Source organism: Triplophysa rosa, linkage group LG9 (assembly GCF_024868665.1).
Source record: "Triplophysa rosa linkage group LG9, Trosa_1v2, whole genome shotgun sequence".
Taxonomy (NCBI): Eukaryota; Metazoa; Chordata; class Actinopteri; order Cypriniformes; family Nemacheilidae; genus Triplophysa; species Triplophysa rosa.
This window is the reverse complement of record NC_079898.1, coordinates 12,160,739-12,175,756: the sequence shown is the minus strand read 5'-3', so window position 1 is coordinate 12,175,756 and position 15,018 is coordinate 12,160,739. Positions and strand designations below refer to the sequence as shown.

The 15,018-nt window shown below is 38.0% G+C and overlaps 3 protein-coding genes across 4 annotated transcripts; all 3 read right to left on the bottom strand.

Moving 5' to 3' along the window:
* Positions 1–1,357: 1,357 nt before the first annotated feature.
* nat8 (N-acetyltransferase 8) lies at positions 1,358–3,454 on the bottom strand. The gene is made up of 3 exons (XM_057341691.1): positions 3,369–3,454; positions 3,093–3,174; positions 1,358–2,811 (listed from the first exon to the last, which is right to left on the bottom strand). The coding sequence occupies exon 3, from the start codon at positions 2,806–2,808 to the stop codon at positions 2,140–2,142; it is 669 nt and encodes a 222-aa protein (XP_057197674.1). The 5' UTR covers positions 2,809–2,811; positions 3,093–3,174; positions 3,369–3,454; the 3' UTR covers positions 1,358–2,139.
* Positions 3,455–4,100: 646 nt separating this feature from the next.
* slc39a8 (solute carrier family 39 member 8) lies at positions 4,101–8,391 on the bottom strand. The gene is made up of 8 exons (XM_057341689.1): positions 7,904–8,391; positions 7,648–7,807; positions 6,891–7,060; positions 6,632–6,754; positions 6,375–6,548; positions 6,016–6,220; positions 5,739–5,923; positions 4,101–5,429 (listed from the first exon to the last, which is right to left on the bottom strand). The coding sequence occupies exons 1-8, from the start codon at positions 8,051–8,053 to the stop codon at positions 5,280–5,282; spliced, it is 1,317 nt and encodes a 438-aa protein (XP_057197672.1). The 5' UTR covers positions 8,054–8,391; the 3' UTR covers positions 4,101–5,279.
* A 526-nt stretch (positions 8,392–8,917) lies between these two features.
* Positions 8,918–14,420, bottom strand: manba (mannosidase, beta A, lysosomal). Of its 2 annotated transcripts, none has more exons than XM_057341851.1 (17): positions 14,060–14,420; positions 13,884–13,978; positions 13,604–13,709; positions 13,202–13,375; positions 13,002–13,125; positions 12,641–12,810; positions 12,432–12,542; positions 12,197–12,348; positions 11,957–12,074; positions 11,776–11,862; positions 11,507–11,674; positions 11,146–11,364; positions 10,883–11,047; positions 10,648–10,792; positions 10,364–10,509; positions 9,731–9,991; positions 8,918–9,578 (listed from the first exon to the last, which is right to left on the bottom strand). In XM_057341851.1, the coding sequence occupies exons 1-17, from the start codon at positions 14,267–14,269 to the stop codon at positions 9,348–9,350; spliced, it is 2,682 nt and encodes an 893-aa protein (XP_057197834.1). In that variant the 5' UTR covers positions 14,270–14,420; the 3' UTR covers positions 8,918–9,347. The 2 variants fall into 2 exon arrangements, with proteins under 2 accessions (XP_057197834.1, XP_057197835.1); XM_057341852.1 differs by having other exon boundaries at positions 13,884–13,943; positions 14,060–14,218.
* Positions 14,421–15,018: the final 598 nt, after the last annotated feature.

Below are 15,018 nucleotides of genomic sequence, written 5' to 3'. Positions count from 1 at the left end.
CGCCATCTAGGATAGAGAAGCAGGGGAATTATGAAATTCTAACAACATATGGGTTTAGGCATCAATGAAGTGCCTTATTTTTCTCTGCACTAAATTCACTGTGGCACAACAAAAAATAGGCAATCCCTTATAAGGCCCTGTTTTTAAAAAAAATGTTTTAAGTATTAACCCTCTTGTCATTTCAAACCTGTATGACTTTCGTTCTTCCGCAGAAATGTAAGCTTCAGCGCAAGTTCTGCTGGGAAGACTCAATCTTACGTCACTTACTACGTATAGACCTAACCAATCATCATCTAACACTTGGAATATATAAGATCGCCACTTACTCTTTGTTTGCGTTTGCAGTTGAAGCCGCCGACATTCACCCCCATCCTCCCCACCACCACCAGGTTGGTCCCTGTCTATTAACCCCAGGGGGGTTGGCTGCGCCCCTGCCTTCATCTTCAGGCAGGAAGTGCAGGATTTCGTGACCCTCTGGATGCGAGATATGGATGGCGCCTATGCCAAAGAACCTTATATTACCATAGTTGCACCTTCTGCCGATCAGTTGTCTAATAAATGTTCACGAAGAACACAAAAGAACATATATTGAAGAAAGTTGGTAACTGAACGGCGCCGACACCCATTAAATTCTATTGTATGGTCATAAAACCAATGCAAGTGAATTAACAACATTCTTCAAAATATATTATTTTGTGTTCTGTGGAAGAAAGAAAATTATATAGGTTTGGAATGACAAGAGGGTGAGTAAATGATGACAGAATTTTTATTTTGGGTGAACTATCACTTTAACCTGAGTTATGAGTTAACTAAAAACTGGGCAATAGTTAGTATTTTATATTATATACAAACAGAAGCTGAGGCATGAATTTATTTCATGATCATTTTACATCTTTACAATTTGAGACCAATGACATTGCAAATCAACCCCCAAAATAAACAAATGCCATTGAAATAACACAACTAGGGATGTAACGATTCACCGTGAGCCGGTTGAAAATCGATTATAATGTGTGACGATTCAAATCGGTTGAGGTGTGAACTGAATCGCAGTACATTTTTTGAACAGCAGGGGCCGCCATGTTCACTGCAAACCTAAACGTGGACATGCTGATATTTCTTAAAGGCAAAGAAATCCAAGAAAAGCACAGACAGTATTAGTTTGTTTATATTAAATAGCATTTAAGAAATAATGCAAGGGAAGTTGTTCATTTCTAATTTGTTTCAACTCATTTTGTAAAAATAAATCGTGAATAAATCGCATCGTGAGATCAGAATCGTGAATCGCATCGCATCGTGAGCTGAGTGAATCGTTACATCCCTAAACACAACATTACAAACATTTGTAAGTAAAAAGTCAAAATACATTTTATGTAGAAAAGTGTTTATTGGTTTATTTATTGACAATCACATTTTTCTCAGAACTAATCACTTTAACTGCATGTTGCATTGCATACTAAAGTTCCATTCAATGTTACAATCACAATTTTCAATCTTCTCTATAAAGTAAAAGAAACCATGAATTCAAAGAAATCTATGTAGAATTGAAGGAATCAGACCATTATTTTGTAAATAAGCATGATAAGAATACAGCTGAGACTAGTGAACAGTAGATATACTGAAGAAACAGAAGTGACTTGTTTCTTATATAAGCTTTTGTTAAGCCAGGCATAATTGTCCAGTAAAGTTCCTTTTACACCATAAAACAGTTAAAATTTTACATTAGGGGAAAACATGATACTGAATCAAAATACAGTTCCAATTAAATACCATCTAATATTTTCAATACAAACATGTCTCTCAACTACCAAACTTTACAGTAAACTCCCCTATTGTTGTGCTAATTAATTTAAATTAATTCTAGAGCAATACAGACTAAATATTATGTTATGTTATAAATACACTTCAAGTACATCAGCAGTGCTTAAACAAGACTGTGATACCTTGACTTATTTTACTCATGGCAGTTAAAGCCAATCAACCTGGACAAAATAATTTAAAACTCATTTAGGATTGAATATTACGTTTTTCCAAGACTTATAATTCAGACAGGTAGAGAAATATTTACTTAAATACTTAAATACTTAAAAACAACTGGCTGCATCGTTGGAAAATGGTGATCTTGGTGTAGCCTTCACCTCAGAAAATGTGTCGTTTCAGGACAAGCCGGTACTCAAGTAATGTAAAATTTGTCAGCTTGGCAAAAAACTCTGGAACATCAAATTCTCTGACTTTCTTGTAGCCAATCTGCTCATAGAGCTTCTGTGCATCTGTTTGCACCACCGAAGTGTGAAGCAACACTCCTCCACAACCACGTTCACGAGCAAACTCTGCAACTATATGACACAGTGCTTTGGCAATCCCCTGCCCCCGGTGAGACTTCCTCACTGACAATCTCTTCAGTTCCAGGTAGTTCGCTGCGTTCTCTGCAGGTAAACATGCAACTGTACCCACAACACGACCTTGGACTTCAGCCACCCAGAAACAGGCGTTGGGTTGCTCCAGGTAGATCTGTTGTATGTGGTTGAGATCTTGATCAAGTGAGGTCTTAATGTACTTGGTGAACATGTAGCTCACGCTCTGCCTGCCTGCAGCCAAAAGGAGAGTGACTGCTAACACTGGCAGAATAATGGACATTGAGCTGGTCAGTAAAGCTAAAAAAACACATCCCAGAAACATCTGAGCAAGGGGCTGTTTGAGGACGTGCATGCAGGACGATGGGATATGCTCGCTCATACCCAGGGTGAAAATCTCCTTTACATCCTCATCATCATCTTCATGGTAGCGACGAATCTTTATCTCAGCCATGACCTTCAAATCAAGCATGACATCAGGAATAACACGGCGTTACTCATAAAACAACTTAAACAAGTAGAATTGTCCTTTCTGTGTATAAATAAGCTGTTAGGAATTCTAACAGCTAATAAATCCTGTCAAACATGTCATAGACTAAATACAAAGAAAGTGTAAAAAATAGTGTCACTTCGTATAAAACAGTACTTAGTATAAAATTCATTTGATTGACAGAATCAATGATTTGTATCTATGTAACGTTAACTTAGAAAAACAAGTATGACAAAACAGTAACTTACAACAAATTATCCGATCATCAAAATGTTTCCTGTTAAGAAGAGATTCCCCGTTATTGACCTCTACTCGATGACTGAAGATTTCCTAGCAAGAGTAAGTCATATCAAGTATTTGTGTATTTACGGAAGCGCTCGGAGCAGCACAATGACGTTTACTTTACTATGGATTTACTAACGGACATTCACGGTAGCAGTCGAGAAAATTAAAATCAAAATGTGAACATTAAAAAAAATGTTTTATTGTTATTATTTTAATAAAATGTAAATAAAGAAACATACCTGTACTGTATATGGCCTTTTTAAAATAAATGCTTTACTTTTGTAATGCCACTGCCTTTTCTCCCGTTGAAGGACAGGCTTAAAGTGAACACTACCGCCATCTACTGGACAGGAGGAATTATACTGTAAATCTGTCAGGTCGAGAGATATTCAGCCGCGGAAAAAGAGACCATAACACAATTATTCTTTTTGAATGTTCTGTTTATAGGTACGCGTTTAAGTAAAATTGTCGTTTTTGTTTCTTTCTGTTAACTAGTGGCAAAATTTCTCCCAAATTCTAAAATAAAAGTATGTTTTTATTTGCAGAAAATGTAAATGGGACAAACTGGTCAAATAACAAAAAAAAGATGCAATGTTTTCAGATTTTTAATACTGCAAAGAAAACAAATGCATGTTTATATAACACAATACTGTTTTACATGTATTTTATGATGAGTTAATACATTTAAATATAGGCCTAATGGAATAATCCTGATTTTCTTAACTTTCATGTGTTTGGCATTGTCAGTCTTTCACATTGTTCTTGGGTGAATTTATGTCATTACTGAGGTTAGAGATTCTTGGAGATCTGTGTTCTTTTGTCAGCACACACTGGAGTGGTATTGCCACAATTCATGCAGAAATGGTGATTAAAGACAAAACTGGAGTGGTCTTTTATTCTTTCTGTGGCTGTATAAATCAGTGTTGTCCTTTTAACCTCTCAGATATTTATTGATGAATGTATAAGTCGATAATTATTTAATGCGTTCAAAAACTCAGTAGTAGGTAATTGTCAAACTACCGGACTTGTTTACCAAACGTATAATTTATATTTACAAATTTGGTAGACCAAATGTTTTTATCAAAATCAACAGACAGTGCATTCAAATTAAAATTTGTATCAGTATGTGCGTTTCTTGGGAACTGAATTCATGGCCTGTGTGCTCCTAAAATGCTTTCCCTGCGGCAGAGATCTAAACAACACGAGATTATAAAATTTGTTCTACAACCAAATATCACTGTAAAATTATGATTTTAAGACACACATATACCAATTTTAAAGATGAATGTGGAACAATCAGATTACCTTCCTTCAACTGAAGGCCAGCCTCCCCTTGACTCAAGCCCACAATAATTATCATCAATTATGCTGCATTTGAACCAATTTTCTCATTTAAACTGAATGTGAACTGAAACCTGAGAAGGGTTTTGTGAGACGTCCAAGTTTTTCCTGCTTTATTTCAGTTTCTGCAGCACTCCAAACAGCATGTTACATTTTGACGTGATTGAGATGAAGAATGTACTATGCAACACTGTGACAAGACACTGAATGTTGCCGGCCCGTGTATCTTTTCATACTGCTATAGACATCTGTAACATTATTTTGGGCATTTGTTTCTGTGTTCAATCATACTTTATTTTCTAAGATAAAAATTGATGCAGATTAAAAACAGTAGGTTAAAGTATACTGTACTTTTACCATTTTACATCAAACAAATAATAGTAGCAAGGTTGAAATTCACAGTATTTCCCCTCTATAACACGATTTATATTAAACACAGATACTCACAGGCTATAGTAAGAGAAAAGCAAACTAACATACTGTGTAAACATGATATAAAAGGTGTCTGGCTACAGTACTGGCATTTTAAACTACAAAGCTCCTCACATTCTCTGTGCTAGGCTGTCACTGCCACTAAGGAATTCCTCCACACACAGCGGGGTATTGTTGCCAACTCCCATCAGACACTCGGACACACTCACTAAAGTGCGTTTGAAAAATTCCCACTATACAGTATTATGAAATGGGTCTTTCAGAACCATTTGATTGTAAATTTTTCATCAGTAAATATAAAATATAATACAAACTGAAAAACGATCTAAAGTTTGGTTTCTGGCACTAAAAGCTATTGTTCTTTGTTTCTTGTCTTTCTACCCCAGACTGATTTCTCCAGCAAACATGGTAATAAGCAGAATGATAGCAAATCCAGTGAGCAGTCCAGCATTCTGGATCAGGAAGAACACAAGCCTTCCTCGATAGCCTCTGGTATGTGCTGCCATGATACTGTTCATCTCTGGGAACTGTCAAAACAGGAAATATTGTGAATGTTTCACCCAAATATGAAAGTTCTGTCATCATTTACTCATGCCCTTCCAAACCCATGTGACTTCCTTTCTTCTGTTGAACACAAAAGAAAAAAATGTAAAGACTGTACGAGTCATTATTTTCAATGACGTGTTCATGCTTTGAAAGGACTACAAAACCATAGCACACAGGAGCTATAGCAAACCTTAAAATCCCATCAGTACCCATTTATTGTACCACCCAAAGAAAAGAAGCAGATTTTAATTGATTTTTAAGCTAATACAGTAAGGCGTGCGATGTCTCACCATATCTGCAAGGGAGATGTAGAGGAACATTCCACCAGCAATAGCAAAGATAACATTCGGGGCGAAGCTTCTGCCCAACACGATCCCCAATGCTAGACCAACATAACAGCACATAGCTGACAGCATATTAAAACACACAGCCTGGGCCACACTCATTCCCGAGTTCAACAGTATCACAAAATCACCTACAGAGACACAGCACATTTGTCCATTTGGAAAAAATATTTCAGATATATTAGTACAGATTGAGAAGGTAAATGATCCTCTATGGCTTTACCCAGCTCATGCGGGAACTCTTCACAGAAGATGGCAATTGAGGTGCTGAAGCCTGTGAGCAGGGAGAGTGTGAAAGACGCACCAATGGCCAGACCATCTATAAAGTTATGGAGGGCATCACTAAGACTGATCATCCATGCCACAGTCTTTATGTTAGCTGTTCGGTCTCCTCTCAGCCAATGGCAAGCCCACAACACGCATGCATTCTGCACACATGCAACACAAAAAAGACATGTATTATATTCAGTAAAGGAATGTAAAGAGAACCACAGAGAAGTATTTCTGAGTGAACATAAAGGGACTATGCAAATCAAAAAGTGATTGATTTGTTATAAATAATGTACATAAAGGGTTTGTTACCTGTTCACTGGTTGAACTCTCACTTGGACTGTTGAACTTCTCATTACAGTTGATTTGATGAGGAGTGTTGTTTGTAATGATGTCACTGCTGATGTTGTTTATGACAATGTCATTGCTGAAAGTGGTGATAGGGACATCAGCGGACTGCAGGGGAGGAAAATGACTGTGGCCAAGCTGCAGTGGGAGAAGAACGGCTGAGTTAGACCTACAGTCAGCTGAATCTAATCCACTGAGAGATATCAAGTCACAGTTGCTACCTCTGTATCAGCTTTCAAGGCCATCTTTAAAACTCGTTCGGTGAAGAACAACACGTAAAACCCACCAAAAATCCCAACAGCGTTCAGCACATAGTTATCATCTTTGGGATCTAAGCCGAGGGCCTGTACAATCGGAAAACAAGAAGAAAATTGAAGATCTATGAATACCACTTTTATCTTGGTAATTTTCACTGTGTTCTAAAGTTTCATCGAAATGTTTCAAAGGATACGAGTCCATCTCATAGTCACTGATTCTTACCTCTGGGATCAGTTGCAATACAGCATTTGAAAACAATGTTCCGATGGCAAGTCCAATGAAGTAGGTCAGGATTTTCGGAAAATACATTTTCTTTGTGAAAGGCACCAGAAGTAACCCTAACAAAGCAGCAAGGTTTATCACAGTCACAGCCAGGAACCCATAACCCCAAACTGCAGAAGAAAAACAAGAGTTTGGGATGGGTCTATGCATATTTTGCATAATAAAACCAGCAAAGATGTGTTCTTGTGTACTGTCTACTGTGTTCCAATACAGAAACCCAAACCAGCTGTTGTCTAGGTGAGCGTGTCATTTCCATATGAAATGAAAACCGACAAAGGGTTACTTTTTCTAAATGTTACAAGAGAGACAGAGGCTATAAAGTTCTGTCCCTTGACAAAATAAGGTCTGATCAAGCTGGTAAACAGAGAACAACAACATCATTGTTAACATCAATTGGACCAATCAGTGTCTCTTTGCAATAATTCCTGAACAACATGTTTATGAGAATATAGGCTACATTTTGTCCAATAAACCAGAAACAGGTGTTTGTCGTACTTCAATTACCAGTATGGGACCATTCTGTAAATTCCAAATGATGAGATCAATAGGCTATACTTTTGGCTCCACATTACATTGTAATCTCCAAGTTCTTATTCATTTGATAGATTTTCAACACTCTATACAGCACATCTGTCAGCAACATCTACTTAGATGTCAGTGAATGCGTTTGTGGTGGTAAGAGCAGTATTGTATTCACCTCTGTGGTCAGTGGCATTCAGATCTGATGGAGATGTGGGGCAGGTAGGCAGCAAGATCTGAGTAAGAATAGCTGGACACATCAACTCCAGATCATCCAAACTGAGTGCTGAAGCATTACCTAACCCAAACCACAAAAGCAGCTCGGGCAATGACAAACACTACACAGAGTTAAAGAAAACTCATTTATTACAATTACTACTATTTACTCATTTAAAACTACCACATAACACGCGTAACAGTGCGCAGATGTATACCTCTACATGCCTCAGTGGATTTGCGTCACTGTCGATAGATGCCTCGCGTCTGCTTGTAATAAGATGCAGGAAGTTTTCCAAGTTTTCTGTGGGAAGCGAATTGTTCTCACCGTAGAAATGAAAAGCACGTTTCATAAAACGTTCCTCCATATTCCTGTTTTTCGGTTTAAACAGCTTCAAAGCGCAACTATCCGAAACGAGCTTTAAATTACTAGACCGCGCGCGCGCATTCGGTGTCAAGTTAAACACGTAGCAAACCCACAGGTTAATAAGTGAATGTCCAGTTCTTTCATTTCCTTTTCAAGAATACCCTGCAATCTCCCTGACGTGGGAGTAACAAATACTTCTAGGATTTGCTAGTCATTTGCAGCGATACAATACACCCCTGGATGGCGCGCCCCGCTCGAGCGCGAGTGATGCCAGCTGAATCTGAGGAGCTGCTGCCATCCTCAATGAAGTCTTTGTTTACACTTTTTCAACCTCCTGCAGACGTGTTCAGGTAAGTCTCAGTTCATCTCACCGTAGAAGGAAGTTACTTCCCCCTACAAAAAGTACAGAAGTCCAATATTTACCCAAGTACTTTCCTAGTTGCTGGCCAACCATGATTTGGCGTTTTTATTAAGACATTACATAAATATAACAATAAACAAGTTGTGTAACACGTTTTATATCAGTTTAAAATACATTGTGGGTCTTTCTTCTGCCCAAAACAACTTGCGTTTTGTTTGATCCAAATACAGGTTTAGACCCATCTCTGTCACAAACAATTTGTTCAGTACTCAAAGATGTATCGGTTTGTGTCCATGCAATATAAGTGAATGGGGCCAGTGCTTGGTTACCAACATTCTTCAAAATATCTTCTTATGTGTTCTGAGGAAGAAAGTCATAAAGGTTTGAAATGACAAGAGGGCGAGTAAACGATGACAGAATCTTCATTTTTGGGTGAACTACCTCTTTAACACTTCTTTTCAACATAGCAGATACAGAGACAAAGAAAGAACAGTAGGCAAAAGGTGATGGGATGACAAAAATTAGCAGCATTTATTGAATCGTCATAGTTGTCAATGTTTAGACTGACTTGATTGATCTAAACATATTCGTTGTGTGTTATTATACAAAAAATACTGCTTCACAACATTGTTTCATAATTGAAAACCCTGAGATAGAGACATAATTTATACTTGTGAAGACAAGTATAAATCGTGGGAAATAAAAAAGCAAGCAAATGCAAAACCAATACAAAATGCCGTCTCGGAAGGAAGTGTTGATATATTTTGTCATAACATATGGTGTTTTTTTCATGGCTTTACGAACATATGCCCTTATAAAAACTCATCTGTATGTATACAGTTTGACATATATATTCATTTTGTATAAAAAATATATTAAAAAAACTATTCAACAGTATAGAGGCCAACATTTAGACAGGTTCACACAGACAAAATCAGTAGACATCTCTTAGAGATGTGACATGAAGCTTTGCAGTGATTTCCTCAACAGTAGTGGGTCTCCATGCACCAAAAATAACCGTGAGACTCGGAGACAGCATCAAGAAGCCATTGACATTAAAGTGACCAGGAACATCATCAACATCCAGCCAAACATATACAGCAGGAAAAGAGGAGTGTAGAGTCACAGCATAATTCTGTACAATTTCAGCATCTTTCACAGTAAACTGTAAAACAATACAAACCTTAATTTTAGTCAGGCTTGTTTTAGCATTTAGAAAAAATATATTTTTGAATCGTTTTTAACAATGAAGTAAACAGGTCAATTTGGTGAAGTGGGGTTGTTTGTAGGGGTGTGTGTAAAAAAAGTGTCTCGTACCGTGATGTTGGGTTTCTGAAAGCCCTCGGCATATCGTGGAGAGCTGAGGAACATGTGATTTTGAGGGCCGATCATTTCACCGTTAGGACTGCTGAGATGAAAAGTGATGACGCAGGAGCGTCGAGTGCAGTTCCCACATTCTGTCAGTACAGCAGAAACAGTCCGCTGAAACACCAGAGTGCTTTCGCCCTCTTTTATTGTAGTCCAGTTCGATTCTAAAGAACACACAGCATCAAAGCTGCTCCAGCTGTATAATTCCACCTGTGCACAGACAACAAATATCAACACAATATAATATGGAAATAATTGAAAAATTAAATTAGCATTTAAACACCAGTTCAATAGGTCCAGTGTATGGTACTACATGAATGGCCTGGCCAAAAACAATCTACAAAAGCTTAAAGGGGTCAAATGGCACGAATACGTGTTTTTCTGTGTCTTTGGTGTGTAATAAGTTGCCCGTGCATGTATTAGACACATAAAATTGCAAAAATTAAAGTGTCGGAACAAACGATGCATTCTTTCTAAAAGCGAATGCTCACCCAGACCTGCCTGAAACGCCTTGTGTAACCACACCCCCTGAAGGGACAACCTGTTTGTGAACAAAAATAAGTAACAAACATCCGACTGTACCTGGGCTTTGACTTTGTGCTCCCCAGTATGGCTATCAGAGATGGTATATATCAGCATATCTCCAATATTCTCAAGCCCAACTGAGAGCACAGGAGCATAGAAATCTGTAGCCCAATACTGCAGCATTTTCCATTTACCACCAAACTCTGCAAATACACAGAATATCCAGCCATATAGCATTCTTTAACCTAATAAACTTTTTAACCAAACAAATGACAACTAACGTTGTTCTTAATCAACAAGTATGCCATTTTAGTGCACAGTAGTAGTGTACATTCATTTACCTACAGAGGACCAGGAAGGGCCCTGCCAGATGTCATTGAGCTGCCAGTAAAGGGCTCCCATCGTATGACCTTTGCCGTCTACGATTGTACTGCGACTGCGGCGGTAGAATTCTGTTTGTATCTTCACACACTGGGCCTGCATCACCTGTGTAAACCGGCCCATGACTAGTGTTTTCCCAGAAGCAAAAATCCAGGATGTACACATTCTTGACATTTATTATATGTGCATGGTCACCTGAGTGATGTAAATGGTGTCTCTGTATCTCTGCACTGGGTCTGTGCTGTTGGGCAGGATGTAATGTAGTTCCGCTTGCTTTAGCATCTGCTGATTTCCATCTTGGTGGTGCTGACGATGAGCTGAGAAATCGCTGTTGAAATCCCAGTCTGAAGGCACTGAAACCTACAAAGATCACAAACACCTACAGTACAGTACATATGACATTACATAGCCCCTGTGTGTAAATGAGTGTTTTGCAGTTTTGAAATGGTGTTTGTTACCTTACTCAGAGTGGACAATGAGGGCCAGGACTGGAAGCCAAACTCTGAAGCAAAACGTGTGCGAGGGAACTCATTCCAGTTCCAGCAATCTCTAGTATAGTTGTAGTAGTGGGTATCCCCATTCTGGGGGTCATAGGGGTCATGAGCCACCCAGCCTTCCTTTTCAGACTCTATACCGTTGGTTGGACTGGATACTATAAAAGGACGAGTGCTATCCTCCTGAATTAAACCAGACAAGACATACACTTACCAAAATATTACCACATTAAAATCAAGGTACCTGTATTTCAGTATCATGGTATATATTACCATCATTATTATTGTGTAGATTAAGGTAAATTTGTAAGGAAATGTCTCTTACCTGCAGTACTATGTCTCTGATATTGTCAACATAGAGATTCACATAATCTTTCACGTAAAGTGGTCGTTCGGCAACAGTTATGTTAAACCAGTTGGTTGCTATGGCAGCTTCATTCTCATTGTTTCCACTCCAAATGATGATAGATGGGTGAGATTTCAGCCGTTGTACCTAAATAACAAGTACTTTTGTATTAAGTGCAAACCACTGGCATATGAATTTGTTTAAGGTAAACATAGAACATATTTATAAATATAATATATTGTGCAGACCTGCTGTGTGACCTCTGTCCTCACTGTCTGTATAAATTCCTTCTCTGTTGGGTACAACGCACAGGCAAACATAAAGTCCTGCCATATCTGACATGAGAGCAACAGAATAACCAAACCAATCACATCTAGAATGCATCCAAAGCATGTTACAGGCTGATGATGTCACATGACAAGGCATTACCATTATTCCATACATATCACACAGAGTGTAGAAGACGTCTTGTTCATAAACTCCACCACCCCACACTCTTAAAGCATTCATGTTTGCTTTCTGTACAGATCGGAGCAAGATCGTGATCCTGAAATACAAATGTATACGTATGGAAATACTACAAATATAAAAAATTAGAATGTATTTTGTTTGCAAATTTAAATGATAAGCTTAGATAATTCCATCTGGTTATTGAAATTGCCATCTCACATGTCAGTGGTAACCTGGTCCTGAAAAGCATGAACAGGAATCCAATTTGAACCCTTTAGGAAAATTGGTTTCCCATTAATTCGGAAATAAAAGCTGAGGCCAGGGGAGGAAGGGAGTGGCTCCTGGACCAACTCTACAGTGCGGAAAGCAACCTGTACCACCAAAAAAAGAACAGAGATGAAATGACGCAGATAAAAGCAAGACGTTAAGATAAACAGAACAGAGAAAGAGTTACCATTCTCTCTGCATTAAATGTCTCTCCACCCTCCAAGTTGATCTCTATGTTCAGGTCATAGAGAAACTGATCACCATGTCCGAAAGGCCACCAAAACATGATACTGGCATTCTTAAAGCGAGCACATCAGACATGATTATATGTACAGTATGTGACTGTCCAAAATGTTGAACGATATGGATGGTAATCATCATGCAAATGCATCTCACCTGGTTGACCTGAAGACCAAAAGTCTTTTTACTCTGTCCTGGTGTAAGAGACAGCTGAAATTCTGCCTCTGAATCTAATAATGGTATGGATAGACGGACAAAGCCTTTAGACAGGACCACAACATTGAAGAACAGTTCCACTTCAACATTCCAGCTCGAATGATCTGTGTCTGGACATGGAAAAAGAGAAAAATGCATACAGAGATTAACACTCTCTTTAATGTTTAGACTAATAAAACAGTCTACTACTTAATCTGTAATAAATATTTTTCCAAAAATTGCATTTTTATTATTTGTTAACCACATATGTGCAGTCAAATTTTCTGCTTTCCTTATCTTTCATATGAATCTATGTCCATACCATATTTCGGACTGGTGGTAAAACTTTGTAGCCTTAAAGTGTTAAAGATTTCCAGACGAACGTCCTTCCAGATGCCCAGAGTGGGGAAAGAAGGACCCCAGTCCCAGCTGAATGAGTTCTGAGCCTGAAAAACACAAACAGACCTTAAACCAAACAAAAGAGATGGCCTTCTAGACGTTTAAATGTAATTTGGCATATACCTTTCTAATAAAGTTAACATGGCACTCTCCTTTCTGTACAGGTGGAGGACAGTCAGGTGGCACCCTGTATTGAGAGTGGGCATGGCTTCTCTGAGATGCGTAAATCACAGCTGACGTGAGCCACACCTGAAGAAGATTTTCTTTATCTTTGAGTAATCCAGTAACTTCAAAATCCTAAAAAAAAGATGAAGGGTTTATGCTTTCTTCAAGGATTACCTTTATAATAAGCCTCTTGTAACAATGTTTTATATATATCACGGCACAAAAATAAGGATGGTTTGATAGATGAACTGAATACTTATGAAGATGTACATGCAAGCAACACTGTGTGTATTAGGTAATATTTATTTAAATATATATATATTTTTATATATTTTATATTTGTATTCTTTATTCATTTACATATCTACGAAACATGTTGTCTGTCTTTCCTATGATGACTCCATTGAGAGAAATGGTGGAAACAGTGTCAACTCCTTCAAACACTAGAACAGCTTTCTCTTTCCCTCTGTAAAAAAACATACAGCAGTAACATTTATGAACCGTGCTTAAATCTGTTAGTTTAAACATGTTTAGACTGCATTGTTTGTATAATAAACCACAACATTAAATTTGTTAACAGGTCCAGCCATAGGTTTGTGGTAGAAATGAAATGGTGAGTTTAGTAGGACATGTGATTTACCTGACATGATCAGGAAGTGAGAATGATGTAGTGTAAGTCCAGTTGTCAAGTGAAATCCATCTGTAAACCAGATCATTAAACCGGTAGTATGGATCCTGTTGAATGTTATGAACATTTATAAACTGTATTTAGACTGTTATCAATGACAATATGTTCAAAGTTTGTCTGTTGCATACCGAAATAAATCCCTGACTCTGCAGAGCTGTATGAACACAGCCCGGTACATCTGCACTGAGAGAGAGAGATGAGTTTGAGTTCATCAAGTTCCATTTCCCATTCAGAAAGATGCTGTCAACTCCACGACTCTTAATTTCAAATGCAAATGAGCCAAGAAGCAGAACATCCAAAACATAAAGGCACGCGAACGACCATGCTACATAATTCATGTCTACGGATCATGGAAAAAATTACAAAGTAATCTCTGGTTTATACTGTGAAATAACGCGATGTTATCATTTAATACTGAAAGTAAACGACTGAAATCAAAAGGTAAAGGGCGATCAGATGATCTATCATGTGCTAACGCAAACATCCGGTGACGTAACATTGTAGTGGACACACGGTTAAACCATATTACAATATAAATATATATATGTATTTACTCAAATAGTTTTATCAATGTTCGAACGTAGCAAATATACGTGTAATATGGGAGAAAAAAATGAGAAGTGAAAATAGGGGACTTTTATTTTGCCCGAAGTGTAACGTGACCACATGACCGGTGGTGCATAATCTGGCAGGGGTGCATTTCTCGGCACGGCCGTTTCAGTCACGAAATATTTTCACTGTAAATTGTGATCTTTTTACAACTAATTTTCTAGTAATAGTTAAAATGAAAATATTGTACTTTCTCACAACATGTGACATGGAATTACCTTAAAACACAAACTGTCATGCTTTGCAATGATATTGAATGTTTTATTAAGTTTACCTTACCCAGTATAGAGGGTATGCATTTACGTCACTTTCCCATGTCGGGACACGCTCCCGTGGGTGGCAAAACGGCTGAGGAGAATTGGAGAAACAAAGAAACCGGGACTAAAACAAGCAATTATTTGCTGAAACTACAAGCAGCTGGACTCGACGGCGGTGATCCTTACGATTTACAAAGGAATGAGGTGTTCCTGGACCCTGA

Coding starts and splice junctions, on each gene's coding strand:
- nat8 (XM_057341691.1), bottom strand. CDS start 2,808: ATGGCTGAGATAAAGATTCGTCGCTACCATGAAGATGATGATGAGGAT.
- slc39a8 (XM_057341689.1), bottom strand. CDS start 8,053: ATGGAGGAACGTTTTATGAAACGTGCTTTTCATTTCTACGGTGAGAAC. Junction 6,755..6,890: donor TATTGCAACTGATCCCAGAG/GTAAGAATCAGT, acceptor CCGATTGTACAG/GCCCTCGGCTTAGATCCCAA. Junction 5,430..5,738: donor ACATCTCCCTTGCAGATATG/GTGAGACATCGC, acceptor CTGTTTTGACAG/TTCCCAGAGATGAACAGTAT.
- manba (XM_057341851.1), bottom strand. CDS start 14,269: ATGAATTATGTAGCATGGTCGTTCGCGTGCCTTTATGTTTTGGATGTT. Junction 11,675..11,775: donor GGACAGAGGTCACACAGCAG/GTCTGCACAATA, acceptor CTTGTTATTTAG/GTACAACGGCTGAAATCTCA. Junction 11,048..11,145: donor CATTGTCCACTCTGAGTAAG/GTAACAAACACC, acceptor TGATCTTTGTAG/GTTTCAGTGCCTTCAGACTG.